The following is a 23,490-nucleotide window of genomic DNA, read 5'->3' as shown; positions in this document are numbered from 1 at the left end:
ATTAAGAAAAAATTATCTCATATTTTGAAAATAAATAGTAACAAGTGTTTTCAATAATAGAGAAATTTCAGATGATATTGATAAGGATTTTGAGAAATGTTTTTTATATTTACAAATAGTAAGACCTCAAATAAATTATATTTTAATTGTTAGAAATGATTTATAATAAAATAATTTTACACAAATAAATTTATTTTGATTAGTATAGAAATATCAGAAAAAAATAATTCTATTTTATAGTAATATTCTTTGTGTTGTTTCTGTTCATTGGTTAGACTCTTCTGGGTTTTCTATATTTTCTGGATTTTCTACACTTATAATTTCTTCACTTGTTTCTGTAGTCACAATTTCCTCAACTTCTGGTTCTTCTGTATTTACAATTTCTTCAATAACTTCTGGTTGTTCTGTAGTTAAAATTTCTTCAATAACTTCTGGTTGATCTGTAGTTACAATTTCTTCAATAACTTCTGGTTCTTCTGTAGTTACAATTTCTTCAATAACTTCTGGTTGTTCTGTAGTTACAATTTCTTCAATAACTTCTGGTTGTTCTGTAGTTGTTTTTATGAACTTATTCCGTTTACATGTGTACACCTTATATCTTAATTTCTGAAAAATAAAAATATTGAGAAATAATTTTAAAAATAATCTGAAACATCTATACAAATATTAAATTAATTTTTAGATGAAATATTATAATATATGTGCATTTAATTTTAAATTAAAGATTTCATATCACCTGCTTTTCCCATCTTTACCGATAGCTGTTTTATCATTAAGACTAAGTCTAAAGAGATTATTTTTGTGTTATCATAGAAGAATTTATTATTATAATTTTTATTATTTTGATGAAATATTATGTGTATTATAGTATGCTTTTATTCCTGCTAAATGATAATTTTTGAGACAAATTCTTGTGTTGTGTGTATATGTATATAGGTACAGTACATGCAGGATTCCTACCCATCTGGAAAGTCAGGAATTTACAGAAAATGTCATGGAAAGTCAGAAAAATTGTCAAAAAGAATGGGAAAAGTCAGAGAATTTGTATTGGCTGTCTTGTAGATTTTGTTTGCTGATAACATGGTCAACCAAGTGTAGCTGTCTGCAGACAGCAAAAAGTAACGTGGTGCAATGCAACTTAAGAGCAGGGATGCAGAATATTTTTAGGACCCAAAATTTCTTCAAAAATTATTGCATATAAAATAAAACCATAATTTATGAACAAATTAATAATTATTACTATATAATTTGAATTACATCATATAAATAATTAAAAGTCCTACCATACAATTGTAATACAACACTAAATTGATAAGTTAACAGAAAAATATTGTAAATTAAAAGAATGCTTTAAGCATGTGTCATCATTATGTGCTTTTACAAATAACACAAGCTGCGTTTGGGTCCTTGTAATTAATACTGGCTTCCTAATGTGCTTACTTCATCAATGGCTGAATGGATAAAATATCGGTAATTAGTTGCAGGTTTACATCTCACCAGTGGGCTGGCCACATGGAATTTTCCAGGTTTTTTTCACCTATCTAACATCTAAATAGGGTTACTTTCCTATAGAAAGTTCTTCTGGTAGGAATTCCTCTTTAGCAGTTTGTCCAATTGTTGCTTTGCCTTTTCTATCACTCTAGCCATCCTGAAAAGCTTAACTGCTCTCCTTATCTGATATTGAAAGTATCATCTGAAAACACTAAAAATTTTTACACAGTGCTGAACAGTAGAAATTTTCATATCCAGGTATTTGAGATAATTCAGATATCAGATTTCTCAACAATGCTCAATCCACAGAATTCTGTAGGTCTGCAAATATGTTTTTAATTTAAACTTTAATGTGTGTTTTAATAGATATGAATATTACAAGAACCTTTTTTTTTAATTTGTATAATATGCTTTATTTTTTCTATAAACGCAAGTATCCTTGAGTTTATAGAAAAAATAAAGGGTCTACTGGAAGATGAAGTTTCAGAAACACTGAGTTAATGCATGCCCTTGAGGTATTTTGTCCTTAAATGCATATAGTTCTTCATGTTGTTCAAAAATTGTTTTAATTTAAGTTTTTTTCTTTCAGTGTAAGTAAGACACACTGTTGATAATAAGAATATTAAAACTAATACAGTAAAATGTTGACATATGTGTGGGAGTGTCTAGTAGAAATGTAAAGTATTCACAAGTGCTTTTTGTCAAGGCTGGATGACGAGCGGTCAAGGTGGCTCCCTACCACTCTGGGGTACCCAGGATCAAATCCTGATGGGTCAAGGAATCTCCAGGATTTTTTTGGGGGGGGTGGTCCATTAGGATTTCTCGGGCCCCTTCCCTCACCACCTGGTCGCCCCATTGTGGGTCTGGTCAAGCCCATAATGGGCCTGCTATAAGAGGCCCTCTTAGTGCCTACAGGGCGGAGAGTGAAAAAAAAGTGCTTTTTATCAACGTTTTTTGTTACTATACCTAAAAATCAAGTTCTTAAGCAGTTCTTTAAACCTTGCACAATCTTATCAAATCAGCTAATTTTTTGAACAAATTTTACATTCAATAAATAAGTTTTATTATACATACCACTTATAAGTTTACATTGCAATGTAAAATTATGTTAAAATCGTTCAAAATCAGATTGTATAAATTGTAATCACATTGTGTATTTTTTAATTTTGCTTAATATTCAGATATTTATTTCTTTTACTGATAGTGCAGATTAATTTTAAAACTAATGTTTGTGTGAAGAATTATTATAAAATGCAACAGTGAAGAGAGCATTCCAAAATGCTGGTTGATTGAACTAAATCACAAACATAACATACCACAATATCCATTGTCATTTTCAGCTTTTAAAACCTCTGTATTAATTATGCAGTATTATGAATTAGAGAGAAAACTCTGTAATACTCTTAATAATCTAATATTGATAAAAAATTTTTGAAATATTTTAACCCTCACTGAACCTCACAATTACCATTTACACACTCAATTTGAGATCAGATACTCATAAAAAAATTATAATTAACAAAACTCATTCAGTAAATAAATAATTGATCACCCAACTACACCTTAAGTTGCTGAGATAATTTATTTAAATGTACACTAATGTTTTCAGCCTTATCTATTGGATGGCCAGATGGTCTATTAAGACCTTGTATATTATATTGTTGCGGGAACAAACGGCAATCAGTCGTTAGGAACACAAAGGTATTTATTAACTCTGACAATGTACAACTCCTGCAGCTTGCAGTAGAACAACAAGAAACTCTCTCAGCCTGAGAGCTGGCTGTTATATCCTACAGAGACATGGTAGAAACACGGTAATTGGTTGGTATTTACATAAATTCGCAGACCGGGAGAAAAAAAAAACTTGCATCAATGACACGATGGGAAGAGCAAGCCACGACAATATATACAAGGTCATTTAATATAATAGGCCATCCTTACAACAAGAAATTTGGGATCAGGATGAAGGAGCACAAATATAATGTCAGATGGCGCAGGCTGAAAGTTCTATAGTAAAATGGGAGGAAACAGCTATTGAAGTCCTTGCACTCCCCAACTTTAACGATGAGTGCAGAAAAAATTGAAATTTATAAGGGCAAGCTACAAGATACGTGCATTAATGCAAGGGACGCAGAAGGTCTTGTCATCTGTGTGGAAATACTTAGTTAAAAAGTTTTTTAAGAACTTCTAACTTATGCCTTAATTTTACATTTTTGGTATTCTGTTTATTTACGATATTACTACATGATATATAATATATCTGATTTTTGTTTTATTGTATATTTATACGTGTAGAGGAGAAGGCCAGTTATGGGCCATTATGGAACCCCATATTCATTTTAGTGAATTGTAAACAAGGTATCATAACTACACCTACATTTTTTGTGCGAAAAGTGCTGGTAACTACTAAACTAAATGTTCCTAATTGGATTTTTCGCTAGTGTAACTATAAGTATGGTTTTTGAAGAATTTTGTACAAAAAGTCAGAAAGTAGGCTTAGAGAAAACCGGGTGGTAATATGAAACCTTACTGTATGTTTTCAAAAAATGCTTTAATGTATCCAAAAACAAATAGGAAAGTACAAAAAATGTTAAATAATTACAAAATCATTTACTCTAATGTATTTTATCGAAAAAATGCTTTTATAATAGAAATATATGACCTCCATCAACAATATATATGTTCCAGCAGCTCTTTTTCGATATTCTCAGGAAGAATTGGCTTTCTACCTAATGTCTTTTTCACAAATTGCTTCGGACAAATGTCTGCTTGCAAATAGAGAGTTCGCAGGAGTTGGGTTCCATATTAAAAGTACCAATGGAATCGCCATCTTGAATTAATTTACGTCTGTCAAGACCAAATTTTAAAAAACGTGAACATCACACAGATTAATATGTACCCCTGTCTCTGGAATGGAATACATGCACCAGTACAACTACACGGTTTATATTTTAAAAATAATTAAATTCACTTAGCATTCAAAACTTTCGAATTTTGAAAAACACAAATTTCCTGATTCATTACGGACAACCGTTTAACTGAAGTGAAATGGGTTTTTTCCTTGCTATGGATGTCTGCCTAGTTCAATTCAGCCACAATCTGCTACAGTTCGAAATGGAATATATATATTAAATTATCTCAGCAACATAAGGTGTAGTTGGGTACATGGGCGTAGCGAGGGGGGAGCCTGGGTGGGCACGGCCCCTCCCAGGGAACCTGGTGCCCTCCCCAGGAAATCACAGCCGAAAAAGTGTTGAGTCGATTTGTAAAAACCTAAAGCTAAAATAAAAGTTTTGAATACTAAAAAAAGGTGAACGGCTTGCTCGATGCCCAATAATGAACAATAATTTGAAATAATTCAATTTTGTGTCAGGTTGGCCTCCACTAGGCCCCCCATAACAAAACTCTGGCTACGCCCATGGTTGGGTGGTCTATTAAAAAGATTATAAATAAGTTTAATTTAAATGTTTAGTTATTATTATTTATTTTAATAACTTTGTGCAATAAAACAATTTCTAATTTTTTCAGTTTATTAATATTTTATAGTTTGGGAAATTTATTAATGGAAAATTTAATAAATAAACAATGTTTTTCTTTTTTCAAAACTACACATTTTTCGGATTTAATATCAGGATAAATAACTTATACATTAGACCCCCTATAACGGGTTCATATAATACGGATTCGTATAACACGGCGAAAAAATTGCGATCGTATTCGTATAAACACGCTAAAAGAGACTCGTATAATACGGTAAAACGTCATCGCCGACTCGTGTCGCGACGGGATTGGTCGAATCTAGACCGATAGCGCACAAACCGTTCAGTTTAAACGAGCACTGAACCTACTAAAAAACATTTATTATTCAACGGCCATAAAAATTATATTTTTACTAATGATATCTCCAAAGTTCAACGGATTTTTTGCAGAAAAATAACTTATCAGAAAACACACTCCTGCCGTTCGATATGTCGCTCTACGACGAAAACAAGCTTAAGCAATGGCGTCGTCGAACAGTGCACACTCGGTAAGTAATCCTACAATTTTTTTGTTTATAGCATAATTTATATGGATTATTCCCAAAAAATTATACGTGTTTTGGAAATGTTGATTCAAATTAGTCTAGAATCGATTAATTTTATGGAAGAAAATCTTTCAAACAGCCTTAGTCCCTAAACTGCACACGTGCCGGGCTGTGATTGGCTCATGCATTTAAGTGACTCGTACAACACGGAATTCATAAAACACGGAACGTATCTACCATGTTATAGGGGTCTACTGTACGTAATAAAACATTTTAATTTTAATAATTCAGTCATTATAAAAAATATATAATTGTTAATCAGAAAAATAAATAATTAGAAAGTTAAAGAAGCAATAAGTAAGTGCGTAGTGAGTCAATTGTGTTTTATTTTGTCAATGTGACATACTGTAAGGGATGTGAGAGTCAGGGAATTTGTGCAAAGTTGGTCAGGGAAAGTCACGAAATTTAAAACAATTACAGTAGAGCCTCGAAAACTCGGCCTGTGGACCGAAGGGTGGCCGAGTTTGTGAAAATGCCGGGTTATCGGGAATGGAGAACAAAAAAAAATAAGTACGAGTGTTTCCTCAGAAAATACTGTACTGTACTTGTATGTATTGTTTGCTTGAGAATACAACAGAGATTAAACTGCCCAAATACCCTTAAACAAAGAAAATGTACTGTACTTGTATGTATTGTTTGCTTGAGAATACAACAGAGAATAAACTGCCCAAATACCCTTAAACAAAGGAAAAGTGCGTACTTTATGAAGGCATAGAGCCTTTACTACATGAAAATGAAAATTAATGAATAAACTGTACAGTAATCTACCTGATAAGAAGACCTCAGAAAAATACTTTATGAGGCATAAAGCTGTCTATAATATTAATTAATTAACTAAGGACCTTTTTGCCCTGCCAGGGTGTGGCCGAGTTATCCGGCGTGCCGGGTCATCGAGAGCCGAGTTTTCGAGGCTCTACTGTTTTTCAGTAAGAACATCTATACACGAATCAATATATTGGCTACTGTATAAATATATGTATGTTTCAGCTGTGCTGTATGTATAACATAAGCTGGAGTTGATCATTGGGCTGCAATTTGAAAAAATTGTAAACATAAATTCCCACTGTCGTCTGTTGTCTGTCCTTTAATCTCGAGAACAGTTAAATGTAGGACAAGACGAGATATGGAAATCTTAGTGGCAGCAGGCCCCGATTTAACTATATACGAACTTCCTGTTTGCATCGATCAGACACGTTATTTCAATTCAAAAATTTTCGACAGAAAGGAGTTAGATAAATGACCGGCAGGACTCTATTGCTAACAGGAAAAGTATGATGTACAGGGACAAGTCACTATTAATTTGAGGAGGAGAGCATATATAGTTTAAATTAAATAAATTAAAAATTGCAGTCCGACATTGTGACGATATCACAATGAATAATTGCTTGTTTTATTATAAAACATCTGAAAATTAATACTTTGTTTATCTTACAAAATGTAAGATGAACAAAGTATTAATTTTGAATGTTAATATCAAACCATTCTGGTTTGAGAAGTAAAACAAACTTTCAGGAATTGGGGAAGATATGACTGAAAGAATGCTGTGCTTTTGAAATGGCAGAATATATTAATAAATGCTATTTTTAAACCATTCAGAGAATATACAGCCTTTAATTAGGAAATTATACAGTAGTTAAATATTACGAGCAATTAACATTGTCACAATGTCGGGCTTCCATTTTTAATTTATTTAACTTAAAATATATGCTCTCNCAATGTACGTTCTTTAAGAAAGTTCTTAAATATTTAAAATTATTTATATATTGTCATGGAAATAGAAAAATATTATACATAAAAACAATAATAATTATAGTCATAATAGATTAGTAATTATTCTATGTTTCTCTTCAACCTACAGTTGGCGGGCATGAGAGAAACATTGTCACAATGAATCCACTGGTAATCCAGAGGCTTTGCGTATCGGAGAATGGAGATTTCGGCTTACAGGATCTCTGAAGAAAATCTACCTGAAAAGTTATGCGCTAACATGCTCATAAAAATCAATTAGAGCAATATTTAAAATGATAAATATTGCACTTAGTATTCACATCCAAAGATGAAAATTCAGAAGTTAATAAGCTTTCGTGTACTAAAAGTGAATAATAATTGGTTAACTTCTAACTGAATCTTCAACCTTGGTTGTGATTACCATCGTTAAAGACCTAGAATCTTCCTTTATTTCTTTTAAGTAGTCTCAAAACCAAATGCATATTGTATTTTGATCAAATGTACGTATTTGTAAGCGAGCATAACAGCTGGAACCAACTAATAAATAATTATCTGAAAGTAAATATGGGAAAATGCCTTGTGTCTCATATCAGATAACAAACTATCATATTTACACGTACTTGCAAACATTTTCGTCAACAGCAACGAATTTGACCTTCTGATTTTCATAAAGCCATATAAAATAGCTTATAATCCACTTTTATAAACTAGAATTAGTATAAATATAATATATAAAGTTACATCATTGNTTATTTCAATTCAAAAATTTTCGACAGAAAGGAGTTAGATAAATGACCGGCAGGACTCTATTGCTAACAGGAAAAGTATGATGTACAGGGACAAGTCACTATTAATTTGAGGAGGAGAGCATATATAGTTTAAATTAAATAAATTAAAAATTGCAGTCCGACATTGTGACGATATCACAATGAATAATTGCTTGTTTTATTATAAAACATCTGAAAATTAATACTTTGTTTATCTTACAAAATGTAAGATGAACAAAGTATTAATTTTGAATGTTAATATCAAACCATTCTGGTTTGAGAAGTAAAACAAACTTTCAGGAATTGGGGAAGATATGACTGAAAGAATGCTGTGCTTTTGAAATGGCAGAATATATTAATAAATGCTATTTTTAAACCATTCAGAGAATATACAGCCTTTAATTAGGAAATTATACAGTAGTTAAATATTACGAGCAATTAACATTGTCACAATGTCGGGCTTCCATTTTTAATTTATTTAACTTAAAATATATGCTCTCCATCTCAAATTAATAGTGGCTTGCTCCTGTACATCATACTTTTCCTTCAACAATAGCGTGCCGATAATCTATCTAACACCTATTAAGAGAACATTTTTGAATTGAAATAATGTCATTCGGTTTGCATTGGAAGTTTGTTTAAAGTTAATTGGGGCCTCCTGCTCTTAAGGTTTCTGTATGTGGTCTCATCTTTCATATATCTAACTCTTTAGATTAAGAAAAGATAGACAAAGGACTACAGTGGGAATTTATAAGTTATAGGTATATTTTATTACATTGTAGCCCAAAAATAATGTTAGTCTAATTGTTGTGACATTTTAATGGGTTCTCTTACAGAATAAGTATTATTATAATATACTTTATTACAATAGTTTTATTATAATAATAATTTTTAATTAATAGTAATTTTAAGTGGATTATTTTTCAATTGACAAAAGATTTTTAAAATTTTAATTACCTTTCCGAGGATACATGTTTGATCTGCAGGACAGGGACAAGAAGCTTCGTAAATTTCCTTTTCTTCGTCCAGAAAATTTCCTCCATTTGGATTACAATAACCGCCTGAAATAGTTTAATCATTAATATAGTAGTAAATATAAATTATCTGTGATTGGGTGCACCTATAACACTATACTTATGGAATCAAAATCATGTATAAACACAGTGTTTGATTTCCATAACGATAGTGTTATAGGTGTAGTCTAACTACAAAATACCGTATAAGTAGTAGTGGTTTGACACAAACTGATCACAAAATTAATTTTCAGATAAAAATTTGAGTAGCACTGATTACAAATTTGAATTAAATTAATTTTATTTTAACAATAAGTTTAATATATTCTGTTTAATTAGTAAATTTATTATACAATTAAGTTGTACTAATTTGTAATAATAATTTTTTAAATTAGCAATCACAAATGTTAATGAAATTAATTATCAAATATTTTTAACAATTAATTATTTTTTCTAAGCGAATAGGTGTCAGATTTCTTCTAAATCACTATATGAACTAATTTTTGTTTTCATTATAATCGTGCTCTATCTGAATTATTTTATAGATCCGAGAAAATTAAAACATGACAATTGTGATTAAATAAGTTTATTTTATTTAAGTTTTTTCGTTCACTTGTTGCAAAAATATCTCATGTTTTAGATAAAGTGCAGTAATAAGTTTTTAAAGTCNTAAATTAATTTTATTTTAACAATAAGGAAAGTTTAATTTGCAATAATTTCAAATAAAAAATCTTTCATCTAAATAATTGTAGTAACAGTTTTTAAAAAGATTTTTTTTATGTGTCCACCTTTAAATAAAACTAATTAATTATACGTTGTGAAATAATTTAATAACTTTTGTAAATTACTATGTTCAATCCAACCAGTTATATCCGATGATTTTTGTCTATAAAATTTAATTCATGAATTTTTTTGCTAGTAAAATCGACTTGTTATTGATCTTTCGCTGATAATTGATTCTTTTTAACAGAATCTATATAAATGTCTATTACAGCTTCTATAAGACTGTATAATATTTTTATGGCCAACTGTCAATAACTTGAAATGCTTCAAAATCTATTAGCATCGCATTCTGTAATTTTATATAAATAAAAATTACGATTAGTATTATTTTATATTTAATANCTTATATCCGATGTTTTTCATCTATAAAATTTAATCCACAAATTTTATTGGTAGGAAATCGACTTGCCATTGATCTTTCGCTGATAATTGATACTTTTTAACAGAATCTATATAAATGTCTATTACAGCTTCTATAGGACTGTGAAACGTTTTTATAGCCACTGTCGATAACTTGAAATTCTTCAAAATCTATTAGCATCGCATTCTGTAATTTTATATAAATAAAAATTAGGATTAGTATTATTTTATATTTAATAAGAAAATAACGAAAAGATTTCATATATAAATGTTTTTTACTGACCATATAAAATGTTCATTGATATACTAAATGTCTGGTCTTTTTATTTTTGATATTATCAATCAATAATCTTTATTTGTCGTAAAAGGCTTTCGCCTGTTACAAGGGCGTTTTGTTTTATATAAACGCGTATTAATTTAACATCACTTATAATCTTTTCTTATCAACATTATTTAATTACATTAATATTTTGTAAATTGTTTNATAGTTCAATATAATAATTATTTAAATTATATTTGTTACTTATTTATAAAATATCGCAAAAAGAAGAAAGTTATCTTTTTAATAATTTTTGCGGCAACAATTTTTTAAATATTATTTGATCTTTGACACCGAAGAAGTTCGATATCTAAATAATTGTAGTTCCAGTTTTTAAAAAGATTTCGTTTTTTTTCTATCTGTCCACCTTTAAATAAAAATAATTCGTTATACGTTGTGAAATAATTTAATAACTTTTGTAAATTACTATGTTCAATCCAACCAGTTATATCCAATGGTTTTTTGTCTATAAAGTTTAATTCATGAATTTATTTGCTAGTAAAATTCACTTGCCATTGATCTTTCGCTGATAATTGATAGTTTTTAACAGAATCTCTATAAATGTCTATTACAGCTTCTATAGGACTGTGTAATGTTTTTAAGGCCAACTGTCGATAAATAATTTCATGCTCTTTCACTTGAAATGCTTCAAAATGTATTAAAATCGCATTCTGTAATTTTATATAAATAAAAATTAGGATTAGTATTATTTTATATTTAATAAGAAAATAACGAAATTTGATTTGATTTACAATATAAATTTTTAAAATTTATATTGCAATTGAATTGAAATAAAACTTATGTTTTTAAAATTAAAAAAATTTAGTTACTAAAATGAAATGAAAGTAAAAGGTTATAAAGTGTAAGAATTTAATTCAAACTGTACAGTAGCAATAATAATAATATTAAAAATGTGTCCTTCTTCAAATCAAATTTAAACTGTGTGATCAAACAAACTCATTAATCTCTGAATTACTATATGGTTTATACTAAACCATAATTTCTTTCAAATAATATTTATTTAACTGATAAACTATAATTAAAGATATTAAATTTATAAAATGAAACTCTGATTAAACACATTTTTGGTTTTTTTTTAATTATGAACTCATAAAATAATTTAAATCGAGGTGAGATATCAATAAACTTTAAGAATAAATTTTACAACAATAAGGTAATTTATTTTAAAAGCAACTTATTTAATTAAGTTAACTAAAAACATAATAAAATTGTAACACTATCTGTATTAGTTTAAACCATATAATAATTCAAAGATTAATGAGTTTGTTTGATCACACAGTTTAAATTTGATTTGAAGAAAGACACATTTTTTAATATTATTATTATTGCTACTGTACAGTTTGAGTTAAATTCTTATTCTTTATAACCTTTTACTTTCATTTCATTTTAGTAACTAAATTTTTTTTTTTAATTTTAAAAACATATGTTTTATTTCAATTCAATTACAATATAAATTTTAAAATTTATATTTTTACAGATTTCACATTAACAATTTGATAAAATGGATGAAATAATCAAATCAAATATTTTTTATTTGTATTAAGGCTAAGCCTTGTTACAGGGGGTATTTTTCCAATGATATATTAATATACATTTGTTAATCAATCGTTCAATACAATTTGTTAATTAATCGTTTAATATACATCATCTTCAAAATCATCAATATTATTACAATAACTGTTTAATAGTAAATTCTGTCATAAAAAAGATAAATATCTTTTCAATATTTTACTTTAAGTAACATAGTCAATAAAAATCGATTTTAGTTTTATTAATTTATTACATATTTTTTAGTTCTTTAACGATTTAATTAAAAAAAACCATTAATACATTTGATTTAACATAAGGCTGTTTAAATTTAGTTCCAAAGTCTTGATTTTGCCTCTTACATATTAGTTTTTTAATTTCATATTTTTTGATGATATTTCTTTAGTCCTTCACAATCTCTTAGTAAACGGTTCAAAGAATGGTCTCTGGAGTTAAAATCACCTAATAATAATACATATGGAGAGATATTTTTCCATTTTTTGAGATTTCTGAATATTTCATTTATTAAATCTATCTGGTCAGGCTGAACGTAAACTAACACCATAATAATTAACTTTTTGTATAAATGTTTCATTACAGTATTATCAATTTGTAATAAGATTAGAATATAATTAATTGCTTTTTGTATAAATTTTATGGAACCAATGTTTATTCTTACTATTAGACAAAGTCCTCCATGTGGTCTCCCAGGTCCTATTGGTTTCTGTGTGTCAGGAGATATAATTGTATATTCCATTCTATTTTTTAAAATTTCATTAACTGGTGTGACTAGCCAGGATTCAGTTATACCCAAGATATCAGTGTTATATAGTAGTTGAAAGTAATTTTAAATTTTTATTTTGTGGATTAAGACTTAATCCATATATCACAAACTGGAACTGTCAAGATTATTTAAAATTTTAATATGTTGATCCTTTTCACATTCTAACTCTTAATTAATTATGTTATTGGGTTTTTCTGTAAGAATACTTCAAAAAATCATCAGCGTATACCAATTGATCTTGGATATAACTATATGTAATTTTTTGACGATTGATTATCAGATAGTCATCACGCAGTTTTAGTTGTAATCCTTGTTTCTTAAAATCTATATAATATTGTAAAAGTTTTTTTTCTTCTTTTGCGCGAATCTTTATTTAAATCAGTTGACATATTAATTTCTTGCCAATTTCCCAGTGTCTTATTATATTTCGATTTATTAAATGCTGCAAGGATTCTATTTCTTAGTTGGTTTGATTTTAATATTATGCACTTAATTTGAATATGTGAATTAGGTATTGAATATATATTTACTATATCTTCTGATTCGCTGCAAATTATTTTTAAAGTATTAGAAAAAAATGTTGCTAATTCATTTTTAGTAATATTTTTAAGCTGATTTGTATAATCATAAATTATAATTTTATTATTATTCATAGTGTTAGTCATAGTATCCAGTTTATATTGAGTTAATTCATTTTCTAGTCTTAGTTTGGTAAATTCATTTTCTATTTTATCGTTTCTTATCCTTATTTGTTGAATTTGATCTTTAAATTCTTTAATTTCATTTTGAATTATATTAATTTCTTGTCTTATAAGTGAAAATTGACTCACCAGCTTATCATTACTATTAGTTATCAGTTCGACTATCTTCTTCCATAATTCTGCTGTTGAAATGTCTATTTGTTCCGCAGGTAATTGCTCTTGTGAGGAAGTTAAATTAATTAGCTCACCTGTTTGAAATAATGATTCGGCTCTTCTAGGTTCAGTATAATCAGTGATAAGGTTTGAATCTGGTTCCAATGGTTTAATACTATCAGTCAGCAATTTTTGACGAGTAAGTTGTGGTCTTCCTCTCTTTGTTGGAGTTTTCTGTAAGGGACCGGAATTTGGTTCTATTCCAGCAATCAATAGCAATATAATAAGAAGCTTAATATTATTCCTTTTAGTGGAAAATAATTCAAAATTCTTCATTACTTGAAAAATTAGACTAAGTATGGAAGTAGGAAAATATTCACGCCAACAGCTTTGACGATCGGAGCGCCCCCAAAAAATGGATGAAATAATCTAAATAAAGTATATAAAATTACTTGTCCTGACTGACTGACTGACTGAATGATTCATTATCGCCCAGAGCAAACCGCTGAACCTAAAGAGGTGAAATTTGGTACACAGTTAGGTTATGTCATGGCAATGCACACTAAGAAGGGATTTGTCGAAATTCTCCAGCGGGGGGAGAGGGAGAGCATTAATTAAGGCTTCACCGTAAAAACGGCTTCTACTGTACTATTTTAGATGTGATTTTTTGTTTTTATCTGCATTTAATTTTTATCGAGTACTTAGATGTATTAAATTGATAACATTTCAGATATTGTGATAGATATTTTCATATATTTCGATTTTTTAACCAAATGTTCGAACCGTTTTAAATTCGAATCTGTTATCGCATATTGGTTCGATTATAGAACGATTGTAAACGTTCCAGAAAATTGATCAAATTGAAAATAGTTCGTTTGATTCTCGGCAATTCTCATCATTCTCAGCAGTAGGTGTTATATACAGTCTGTAAAGAAATTATAAACTCATGTGAAATTTCTCTGTGTTTTAATTTCTTTTCATCCATAGTACATTGTTGCTATATCTAATGATTTTAATTAGTGTTAAGAATTTATAATGAAATAAACAAGTCTTTGTATTGTATCATTTTAATAAACAATAAAAAATTTTAATTATAAAAGTTTTTTAAAATTAAAACTTACCACAGTCAGGACTCGTTGCTGGATTTTTTTAAATTTATGCATAAGTTTTAAAAATCCAGTAACGAGTTGCTTAACTTTTCCGGCAACTTTCAGTGGCGCTATCTATTATGATATTTTCTTTAAAAAACTCTATATTTTTAACTATTACGAAATGACAAAGAGCTTAATTTGAGGTAGGGATGGGTTTTTAAAAATATTGTAAATGCTAATAACAAGTAAAATCGTCATTAAGTCCGACCCTATTGGAGATTTACACTACCACTTTATCTTCCTCACCCGTTCGACCTTTAACCACCAAAATTTAATAGCATCAATCCCCTAATAAACAAACCTCCCTACGAAATTTCGAAAATTTACAGGCGTTATTAAGCAATATACTTAGTGTATTTATAATATTAGTTAAATCTACGAATCGAACTGAAGAGGGGTTTGACAAAAGTTTTGAAATTTTATAAACAAATTAAAAGAAATTAAGCAAGAATGTAAAATTGTAACGGACACTTTGTACCATACATGTGATTGGTCGAGTTGCCAGTGGCGCGAAGCTATTGTTCGTTGGATTATGACTAAACGCCCNTTTGTAATTTTAATTTATTCGACAGTAATTTACTCAAATAATTAATTTTGCGATCAGTATGTGTCAAACCACTACTACTTGTATAATAATTCGTTTATAATTAGTGATTATGGCATTCGTGGAAATTGGCCCACTCGCTCCGTTCGTTTGCCAAACTTCCATTCTTGCCATAATCGCCTGCATTATATAGACTTATTGCATAATATACTACTGTATTATAAAAGTTTAAGAATAATTTACCTGTTATAGGTCTTTTCATGCAGGTTTGATGACCTGCAATGCTAACACAGCATTCTCTTCTTCTACATTCTGATCCGTCTTCGCAAACTTTCACTATGGTGGAATCTACCTAATTGTTTTAAAAGGATTAAAACATTGTTAAAAATATAAATATAAATGCATAAATATGATTATTTACACACCTGTATTAAAACGAAAGCGCTCAGTAAGAGTAAATATGCAAACATGATGAATGTCCTATGTATAAAAACTTTTTGAGTGTTTTTACGTACTTTACACGCTATTTATAGCTTATTCATTTAAATATTACGTAAATTATTACGTATGTTAATTTTATCTTCTTTTCATTATCGACAATATCTTATTAACAGTATTGAAATATAATTTATTGTTTTGCTCTAAATTTTTTTATTTACAATGATGTAACTTTATATATTATATTTATACTAATTCTAGTTTATAAAAGTGGATTATAAGCTATTTTATATGGCTTTATGAAAATCAGAAGGTCAAATTCGTTGCTGTTGACGAAAATGTTTGCAAGTACGTGTAAATATGATAGTTTGTTATCTGATATGAGACACAAGGCATTTTCCCATATTTACTTTCAGATAATTATTTATTAGTTGGTTCCAGCTGTTATGCTCGCTTACNAGTGTTACAGAGTATAATACGTATATTTTAATATATTTTTTAAAAGAAACAAAACCGCTGAGAAATGTTACGTGTGTTTAACAACGGGTTCGGAAAACTTTGAAAATGTTAACAACGGGTTCGGCCGAACCTGTGCGAACCCGCTGAATATCACCACTGAATATAACATACTTTAAGCTTGTTTATTTTGTTAGTTATGACAACGCAACTCTTGGGCGATCAGCCTAGGAGGATGCTTTCCGGGAGATCTTTTTAGGTGTTAAAGACGTGGAGAAAACCGGAAAACCCCAATTTTTATGAATTGATTCGGAAGACCTATTCGGTCTACTGTTCTTTCTTTTATGATTATTGGGATAAACTAACAGCCTACATTAAGATATAGTTTAGAGGTGCTTGAACACATTTAAAACCAAAACGACATATTCTCTTATTTTTCTTGTAAAAATAATATACAAACAAAAAGTCGGCAGCAGAACTAAACATCTGAAGTAACATGTCTTTTTTCTAGCTTGTAGTAGAAGTAGAAACAATTAATTTCGTGTTTTAAGTATTTTAAGTCTGGGTAAAGTATTATTCTATACAATACTTACGTTTCATGAAAACAATGTTTATCGCTCTTCAGAGATACGTAAATCTGTCAGAGATATATATAAGGAAAGCTCTCACACTAAGTGACGCTATTCTATATTAACAGTTGAATTCCCCATAATTATTGAAACTACAAGATACGTCGTTCTACGCAGTATGTCATTTTGGACTGATTTCCCCTATAATTTTAAGAACGTATGCTAAAAGACGAAATTGCCTGAATTAAATTTTAAAAAATCTATAATCAATCTTATGAAAATTTTCAGTTTTCTATATGGATTCCAATTATAAGATAAACCCACGTAAGTATTCAAATGTATTTAATTTTTTATTTCTCTAAAACAAGCAATTTTATAGAACATTCTGTAATGTTCTATATGTTTGTTACGAGAATACATTTTTATCAAATAAATGAGACGTCTTTGTAATCAATTAATATACAAACTGATACAAAGGTTTTACAGAATCGCATGCTTTTATCATCTGCTAACGTTTAAGACTCAAATCATTTTCTAATTCACATAAGACAATAGTTATTTATATTACTTAATTTGAATGATCGAAATTTACATTCAATATTTAGTAAAATATAAGACAAATTTATAAATTTATTATTGAATCGAAAATATGAAAATTTATCATTTATGTTTTATTAAATGTTTTTATAAATTTCTTTGTTACTAATTTATCGCAAAAATACATTACTGTACTATCTTAATGACAAAAGAAAGGAGGAATAATTTGAAATTGATTAAACGTTTAAATAAATAAACAGACATTTTGTTTTTCTGCCAAATTTCAACAATTCGATATATAAAATTATACAATAGAAACTCGATTATCCGAACTCGTTGGCACCAAGGGTGGTGCGGATAAACAAAATTTCGGATAATCTAGAAACGTGTTTTTGTACTTTGGGTACATCAAGCACTATATATGTAAAGTTTCACGAACAATATAAACTGTAAGACAATTATTGTATTTGAAAGTAAATTAATTTACTCAAAATCTAGCGTAATTTTACGCATACATGACCTAGATTCGAAGCGCTACAATCCAGAAATGTATGCAGTGGCTACTGTACAGATGTAGTGATAACCGTTATGGAGAGTTCGGTTTCTGTTTACTCTGTTTTTAACCATTTCCGATAATCGAGCTTCTATTGCGTACATATTTGTATTTATTCATAAGTGTTTGAAAACGATGACGATTCGTACAGAAACTTATTAAAAAGTAAGAAACATTTTATGGCGAGAGATGTATGATAGATTATTTCATGGATTACATTAGTATGGTAGATTATTTCATGCTGTATAGTACTTAGCCATTTTGATATCGCGTACATATGAAGTTCTTCGTTTACTTCGTTTTAATGAAAAACTATATTAATTAAAACGACATACTACTTACTTTTACATACATTAAATACTTTTCCATAAACACAAAATATGTGGCATTTAACAAAGATATCGACAATTTCCAGTTGAAGTTCTAAACAAATTAGCGAGATTCCGGCCGAAGTTTTCATCTCTAAAACGTGACTGTCGAACGTCGAGCGCGCTATCTTGTAAGTGGCGCTCGACGGTCGACGTTCACGTTTTAGAGATGTAAACTTGGGCTGAAACCTCACTATTAACATTATTCCCTGAATGAGATATGCTTGGTAGAATAATAGATATATTTTTGTATATAATTCTCATATATACGGTACTTGGATTTTTAACTCTTTTCGCCCTGTGTGCATTAAGAGGGCCTCTTTTAGCAAGCCCATTATGGGTTCGGCCAGGTCCAAATGGGGCGGCCGGGTGGCGAGGAACAGGGCCCGACATATCCGGACGGACCATCCCCTGAAAAATTCATGGGGATTTATCAATCCGTCCGGATTCGAACCCGGTCCCCCAGAGCGGTAGGTTGCCACTGACCGTTCGGCCATCCGATAATAAAAATTATATACTGGGTTCATGATGTTACCGTGTCTCTTATTAGCGAGGTTGCGGCCGAAGTTTTCAACGCGAAAACGTGAACGTCGGACGTTCACGNACCGCAGGGTCAGTCACTTTTTGGTTTGGTCTCTGGTTGTGAGGACGTCGATCAGTGCGAGACGCAAGAAGAACGAAGTTATACCCCAGAATAGATTTGAACCTTGGGGTACGAACTCATCACTTTGAACTTGTACCTGGCTAAGATTCCCGTTAGCCGTAACAAAAATTATAATTATATTTTAATTATATTATATATTAAAATTATAATTATTAACCAGTTAGATGTCAGATATTTTTAGCTATTCTTTTGGATTTTAGATATTTTGAGAGACATCATACTGAACACAAAGGAAATAAACATATTGAAATAACAAGAAGTTTGATTGTTATTTCAATTGTGACCATGTTGCCAGATTACTTTAATATACAGATGCTTTATACAAATTTGGCAACTCTAGTGATCACAGTCTAATAGACCGGTGGCATGATGGTAAAGGACAGTCTTTAAGACTGTGTTCAGATGTCAGCAGTAGCACAGTGGGGTTCTTTGCTTTCCTCCGCTTAGAGCACATATTTTTAACGTTTCAGAATACAATTGCCAAATATGCCAAAAGTTAAGCAGTATGAACAAAAATTTTGAAAAGATTGGCTTCATGATGAGACAATTAAAAACTGATTGATGGCTGTTCCTGGAGATGCGACTAAGGAACATTGCAAGTACTGTAGGTGTGATTTGAAGGCGAAATTACAAGATTTGAAGCAACGCGCAGTGTATAAAAGCATAAAATTTCTTTGTCATTTAGAGTTATGACATCACTGACAAGTTTTATGACATATACTAATCTGTTATTCTATTACATCAAGTAATATTAAAGACATTCTTTTTGAGTGGTTAGATGACTTACAAAAATTAACATTCAGGTGGTTAATATTTCATTAGATCAAGATACTTTAAATAGGAAGATATTTGAGAAAACTCTTAATACAACATCTAATTTAACCTTTTATTTTAAGGAATGGATCCAAGATTTTTTTCATGTATGATATTTAATAAAAAGTTCATTAAAGTAAATATTTATGCTTAATCTGTCAGGTGTAAACTTGAATGAATTAGAATAGTTTTTCTAACTCGTTCAAGTTCAGAATCACCAAATACAGTGGTACCTCAGGATACGAACGCCCCAGCATACGAAATTTTCAGGATACGACATGAAATTCGAACATATTTTTGCTNATCCCACATAGTTTTGTTGCTTACTTCTATGTCGTATTATATACTTTAAACTGTATTAAAAAATATAGTGATCTTACTTTTTACATGAATTTTATCGGAAAGACAACATCTCCATATTCCAGGTCGTAAAAGTGGAGATCTACAATATTAACAAAAGTTAAATTATTTTCTATCATATAAAATACAGATATAATAATTAATACAAGTTATTTAATAGTGATCTTATAATGAAAACAATTAATCTGAAAATTATTAATTATTAGCGAGGTTGCGGCCGAAGTTTTCAACGCGAAAACGTGAACGTCGGACGTTCACGTTTTCGCGTTGAAAACTTCGGCCGCAACCTCGCTAATAATTAATAATTTTCAGATTAATTGTTTTCATTATAAGATCACTATTAAATAACTTGTATTAATTATTATATCTGTATTTTATATGATAGAAAATAATTTAACTTTTGTTAATATTGTAGATCTCCACTTTTACGACCTGGAATATGGAGATGTTGTCTTTCCGATAAAATTCATGTAAAAAGTAAGATCACTATATTTTTTAATACAGTTTAAAGTATATAATACGACATAGAAGTAAGCAACAAAACTATGTGGCATTTCATTAGACTTACATTTATATCAGTCAAAAATGAAAGGATTGTAAAGAGAGTATACAGGCAATAAAATAATTCTATACATTAAGTACTTTATTATTTATTACTTTTCTGACATTTATAGAATGTAATTTAGGAAAATTATTGTGATCGATAAAATTTTGATCCCTGGTTATTTGCATTTATCGACGTTTTAACACTCTCACTAATCACATTTTGTGAAAGGAAAAGCCATTGAAATCGTTAGAAAATTGCAATGTTTCCTAGAAAATTTATCATTTAATAGTTATATGGAATGTTTTTCATTATTTCAATAATATTCATTTGTAGATTAATATGAGTTGCGCTTATTTAATACAACTCTAGATAAATAAAACAGAAAAAGGTTTCATACATGTAAATGAATAATCATTATCGTTTACTATATTTATCAATTCCACTGATTCCAGGAAGATATATTAAATTTAGTTGCACAATTCAGTAACAGCTTTCCTCCTAATTGTAGACTAACTAGTAATATATAAGATGATTTTACAACAGTCTCGGTATTTGTTGAATGTTTTAATATAACGAGTAAAAAAGTTACAGTATTTATAAACGATGTAAGATCCGTGTTTTTAAATTGTGTTAGAATAGGTTTTATTTCTATCTAAAGTTTGAATCTTTAATAAATTATTTTAGTTTGGTTCCTTAATTAATTAAAATTAGCATTGTTCATTTTACTTTTACTATTTTCCTATTCCTTCCGCCGTCTATTATTAAAAAGAGAGTCTATTTTATTAACATTAACAACGAGGTTTTGTTTATACAAACTAATGTCGATAAAATATATAAGATTTTATTTCAATAATAACGATGGCTATTACATTTTAAACAAACTCGAACCAAAAATTCCACGCTCGCGTAACAAACTCTTCAGAACTATTAGACAACGATATCCGAGATCGATTCTTCATCTTCACGATTTTTTAACTTTTTAATTTAAATCGGGTAATTCTATTCCTTCAACAGTAGTTTCAAGCGATTCTGTTGTTACTTCTTTACTTTTTCTACATTTGTAAACCCTATCCAAAAGAGACTAAACACAACAATTAAACAAAAATTATTATCAATTATATATTATATTATTTAAGCATTACGCCTATATACTAGAATATGATGAATGTTAAATAATTTTTATCTCTAAATTATATATTTTATTTGATATCCATTTAAAATAATTTCTTCAAATCCAACAAATTACTTACTTCTCCCAGCAAGCATTCGTAACCTTCTGGACAGATACATCCTAGCTTAAATGTTTGTTTGTCAGCGTTGTAAACTCTCGCCAATGGAGAGCATAGATTCTCTGAAAATATAAAACATTACATTATAAATTTACTTGTAAATATATTTTGTAGTTTAATCTATATTAATAACTTACCAATCTTTGGTTTTCGACGACATACTCCATTTCCAAACAAAACGTGAACGCAACACTCGTTCTCGTAACAACTCTCTTGCGAACTGCATGTAAGAGCCTATAAAGTTATAAAAAATGAATATTACATCTTTTAAAACAATTAAAAAAAACATTTAAATGTGTCATACCTGAGCAGTGATAAAAAGTCCAAATGCGAAGATTAGGTATTTCAGCATTGTAAAAATCTTGCACTAGTTGTATGTAATGTAGGAACCACATCTATATATTAAAAAATTTTTATCAGTTAATGATATAATATTTGATATTTATATTTAATANTACGAACGCCCCAGCATACGAAATTTTCAGGATACGACATGAAATTCGAACATATTTTTGCTTCACGATACGAACAAAAACTCACCATACGACGTTACATTAGTTCGCATTTTTCATTTGTTTTCCTTACTACAGTTATTTTTTTAAATGTATTACTTGGCTTTAATTTGAGTATGATTTTCGCGTTGGAACGAATTATTTGGTTTTACATGTAATCGTATGGGAAAAGTTGTTTCACCTTACGACATTTTCATGATACGATCTCAGTTTCGGAACGGATTAATTTCGTATCCTGAGGTACCACTGTACTATTGAAAAAAATAACATATCTATTATAATAAATAATGAATTGAAATCAGCACACAAACAGTGTATTGCATATATTGCAGGTTTGCTAGCTAAAAAATTATGAGAAAGCACAAAGATTGCAAAAAATGTTATAATAATTTGATAAGTGATTGTGCAAATTTTCTATCAAGTGACCGAATGTTGGTTTTCTAAAGATTTAATTAGTAGAGAAAGTGGACGTATTGAAAAATTAACTGTACCTACAACTAATTGGATAAATGCCTTATATACCTGTGAACAAATTTGTAGCAATTCTATCAAAAATTTTACATTTTCACAATATCAGGAATAGTTTATTAGACTATTGTTTATCATATTAATAGGGATTGGTTTACAGGATGTAGACATATTTAAAATATAAAATATATATTGGCCTATATAAAATATAAAAGGCTTATATATTGTGAGAAGCGTGGGGTAGAGCGTCAAACTCTAAATCCCTTTGGTCGGCGACGGGTTGGTAAAACCCGATCACGTTGTCACTAGATGGCTGTATCAAAATAGGTGTATAAATCGAGTGGGGAGGGTTAGCGAGGTCGTCGGTAAGGCGTCAGCGATACACGAGTAAGAGCAGCCATTTTAAAATATCAACAAGTTTAATAAACCTAAAAGGTTACAAACACAAATCTAGGTGCGAGGAATACAGTTCCCTCAATCTTGTTCAAAT

General features: G+C 29.3%; 2 protein-coding genes across 2 annotated transcripts; both read right to left on the bottom strand.

Annotated features, from left to right (window-relative positions):
• Positions 1 to 173: 173 nt before the first annotated feature.
• Positions 174 to 15,957, bottom strand: LOC111613855. The gene is made up of 4 exons (XM_023355205.1): positions 15,852 to 15,957; positions 15,670 to 15,778; positions 9,028 to 9,131; positions 174 to 606 (listed from the first exon to the last, which is right to left on the bottom strand). The coding sequence occupies exons 1-4, from the start codon at positions 15,894 to 15,896 to the stop codon at positions 265 to 267; spliced, it is 600 nt and encodes a 199-aa protein (XP_023210973.1). The 5' UTR covers positions 15,897 to 15,957; the 3' UTR covers positions 174 to 264.
• A 5,593-nt stretch (positions 15,958 to 21,550) lies between these two features.
• Positions 21,551 to 22,413, bottom strand: LOC111613859. The gene is made up of 4 exons (XM_023355211.1): positions 22,325 to 22,413; positions 22,158 to 22,254; positions 21,982 to 22,082; positions 21,551 to 21,812 (listed from the first exon to the last, which is right to left on the bottom strand). Exons 1-4 carry the CDS (start codon positions 22,370 to 22,372, stop codon positions 21,711 to 21,713), a joined length of 348 nt encoding a protein of 115 aa, XP_023210979.1. The 5' UTR covers positions 22,373 to 22,413; the 3' UTR covers positions 21,551 to 21,710.
• Positions 22,414 to 23,490: the final 1,077 nt, after the last annotated feature.

The sequence above is a fragment of the Centruroides sculpturatus genome, unplaced genomic scaffold (assembly GCF_000671375.1).
Source record: "Centruroides sculpturatus isolate CEXI.00-Female unplaced genomic scaffold, Cexi_2.0 scaffold1912, whole genome shotgun sequence".
In the NCBI taxonomy this organism is placed as follows: domain Eukaryota; kingdom Metazoa; phylum Arthropoda; class Arachnida; order Scorpiones; family Buthidae; genus Centruroides; species Centruroides sculpturatus.
The sequence above is the reverse complement of the archived record's forward strand: the minus strand, read 5'-3'. Positions and strand labels throughout refer to the sequence as shown.

What these genes read in the sequence shown, in the direction of transcription:
- LOC111613855 (XM_023355205.1), bottom strand. Translation starts at nt 15,896, where the DNA reads ATGTTTGCATATTTACTCTTACTGAGCGCTTTCGTTTTAATACAG. An exon ending in GCGCTTTCGTTTTAATACAG is followed by an intron (nt 15,779 to 15,851) that starts GTGTGTAAATAA and finishes TAAAACAATTAG; the next exon opens with GTAGATTCCACCATAGTGAA. An exon ending in CATGAAAAGACCTATAACAG is followed by an intron (nt 9,132 to 15,669) that starts GTAAATTATTCT and finishes AAACTATTTCAG; the next exon opens with GCGGTTATTGTAATCCAAAT.
- LOC111613859 (XM_023355211.1), bottom strand. Translation starts at nt 22,372, where the DNA reads ATGCTGAAATACCTAATCTTCGCATTTGGACTTTTTATCACTGCTCAG. An exon ending in GACTTTTTATCACTGCTCAG is followed by an intron (nt 22,255 to 22,324) that starts GTATGACACATT and finishes ATAACTTTATAG; the next exon opens with GCTCTTACATGCAGTTCGCA. An exon ending in TCGTCGAAAACCAAAGATTG is followed by an intron (nt 22,083 to 22,157) that starts GTAAGTTATTAA and finishes TTATATTTTCAG; the next exon opens with AGAATCTATGCTCTCCATTG.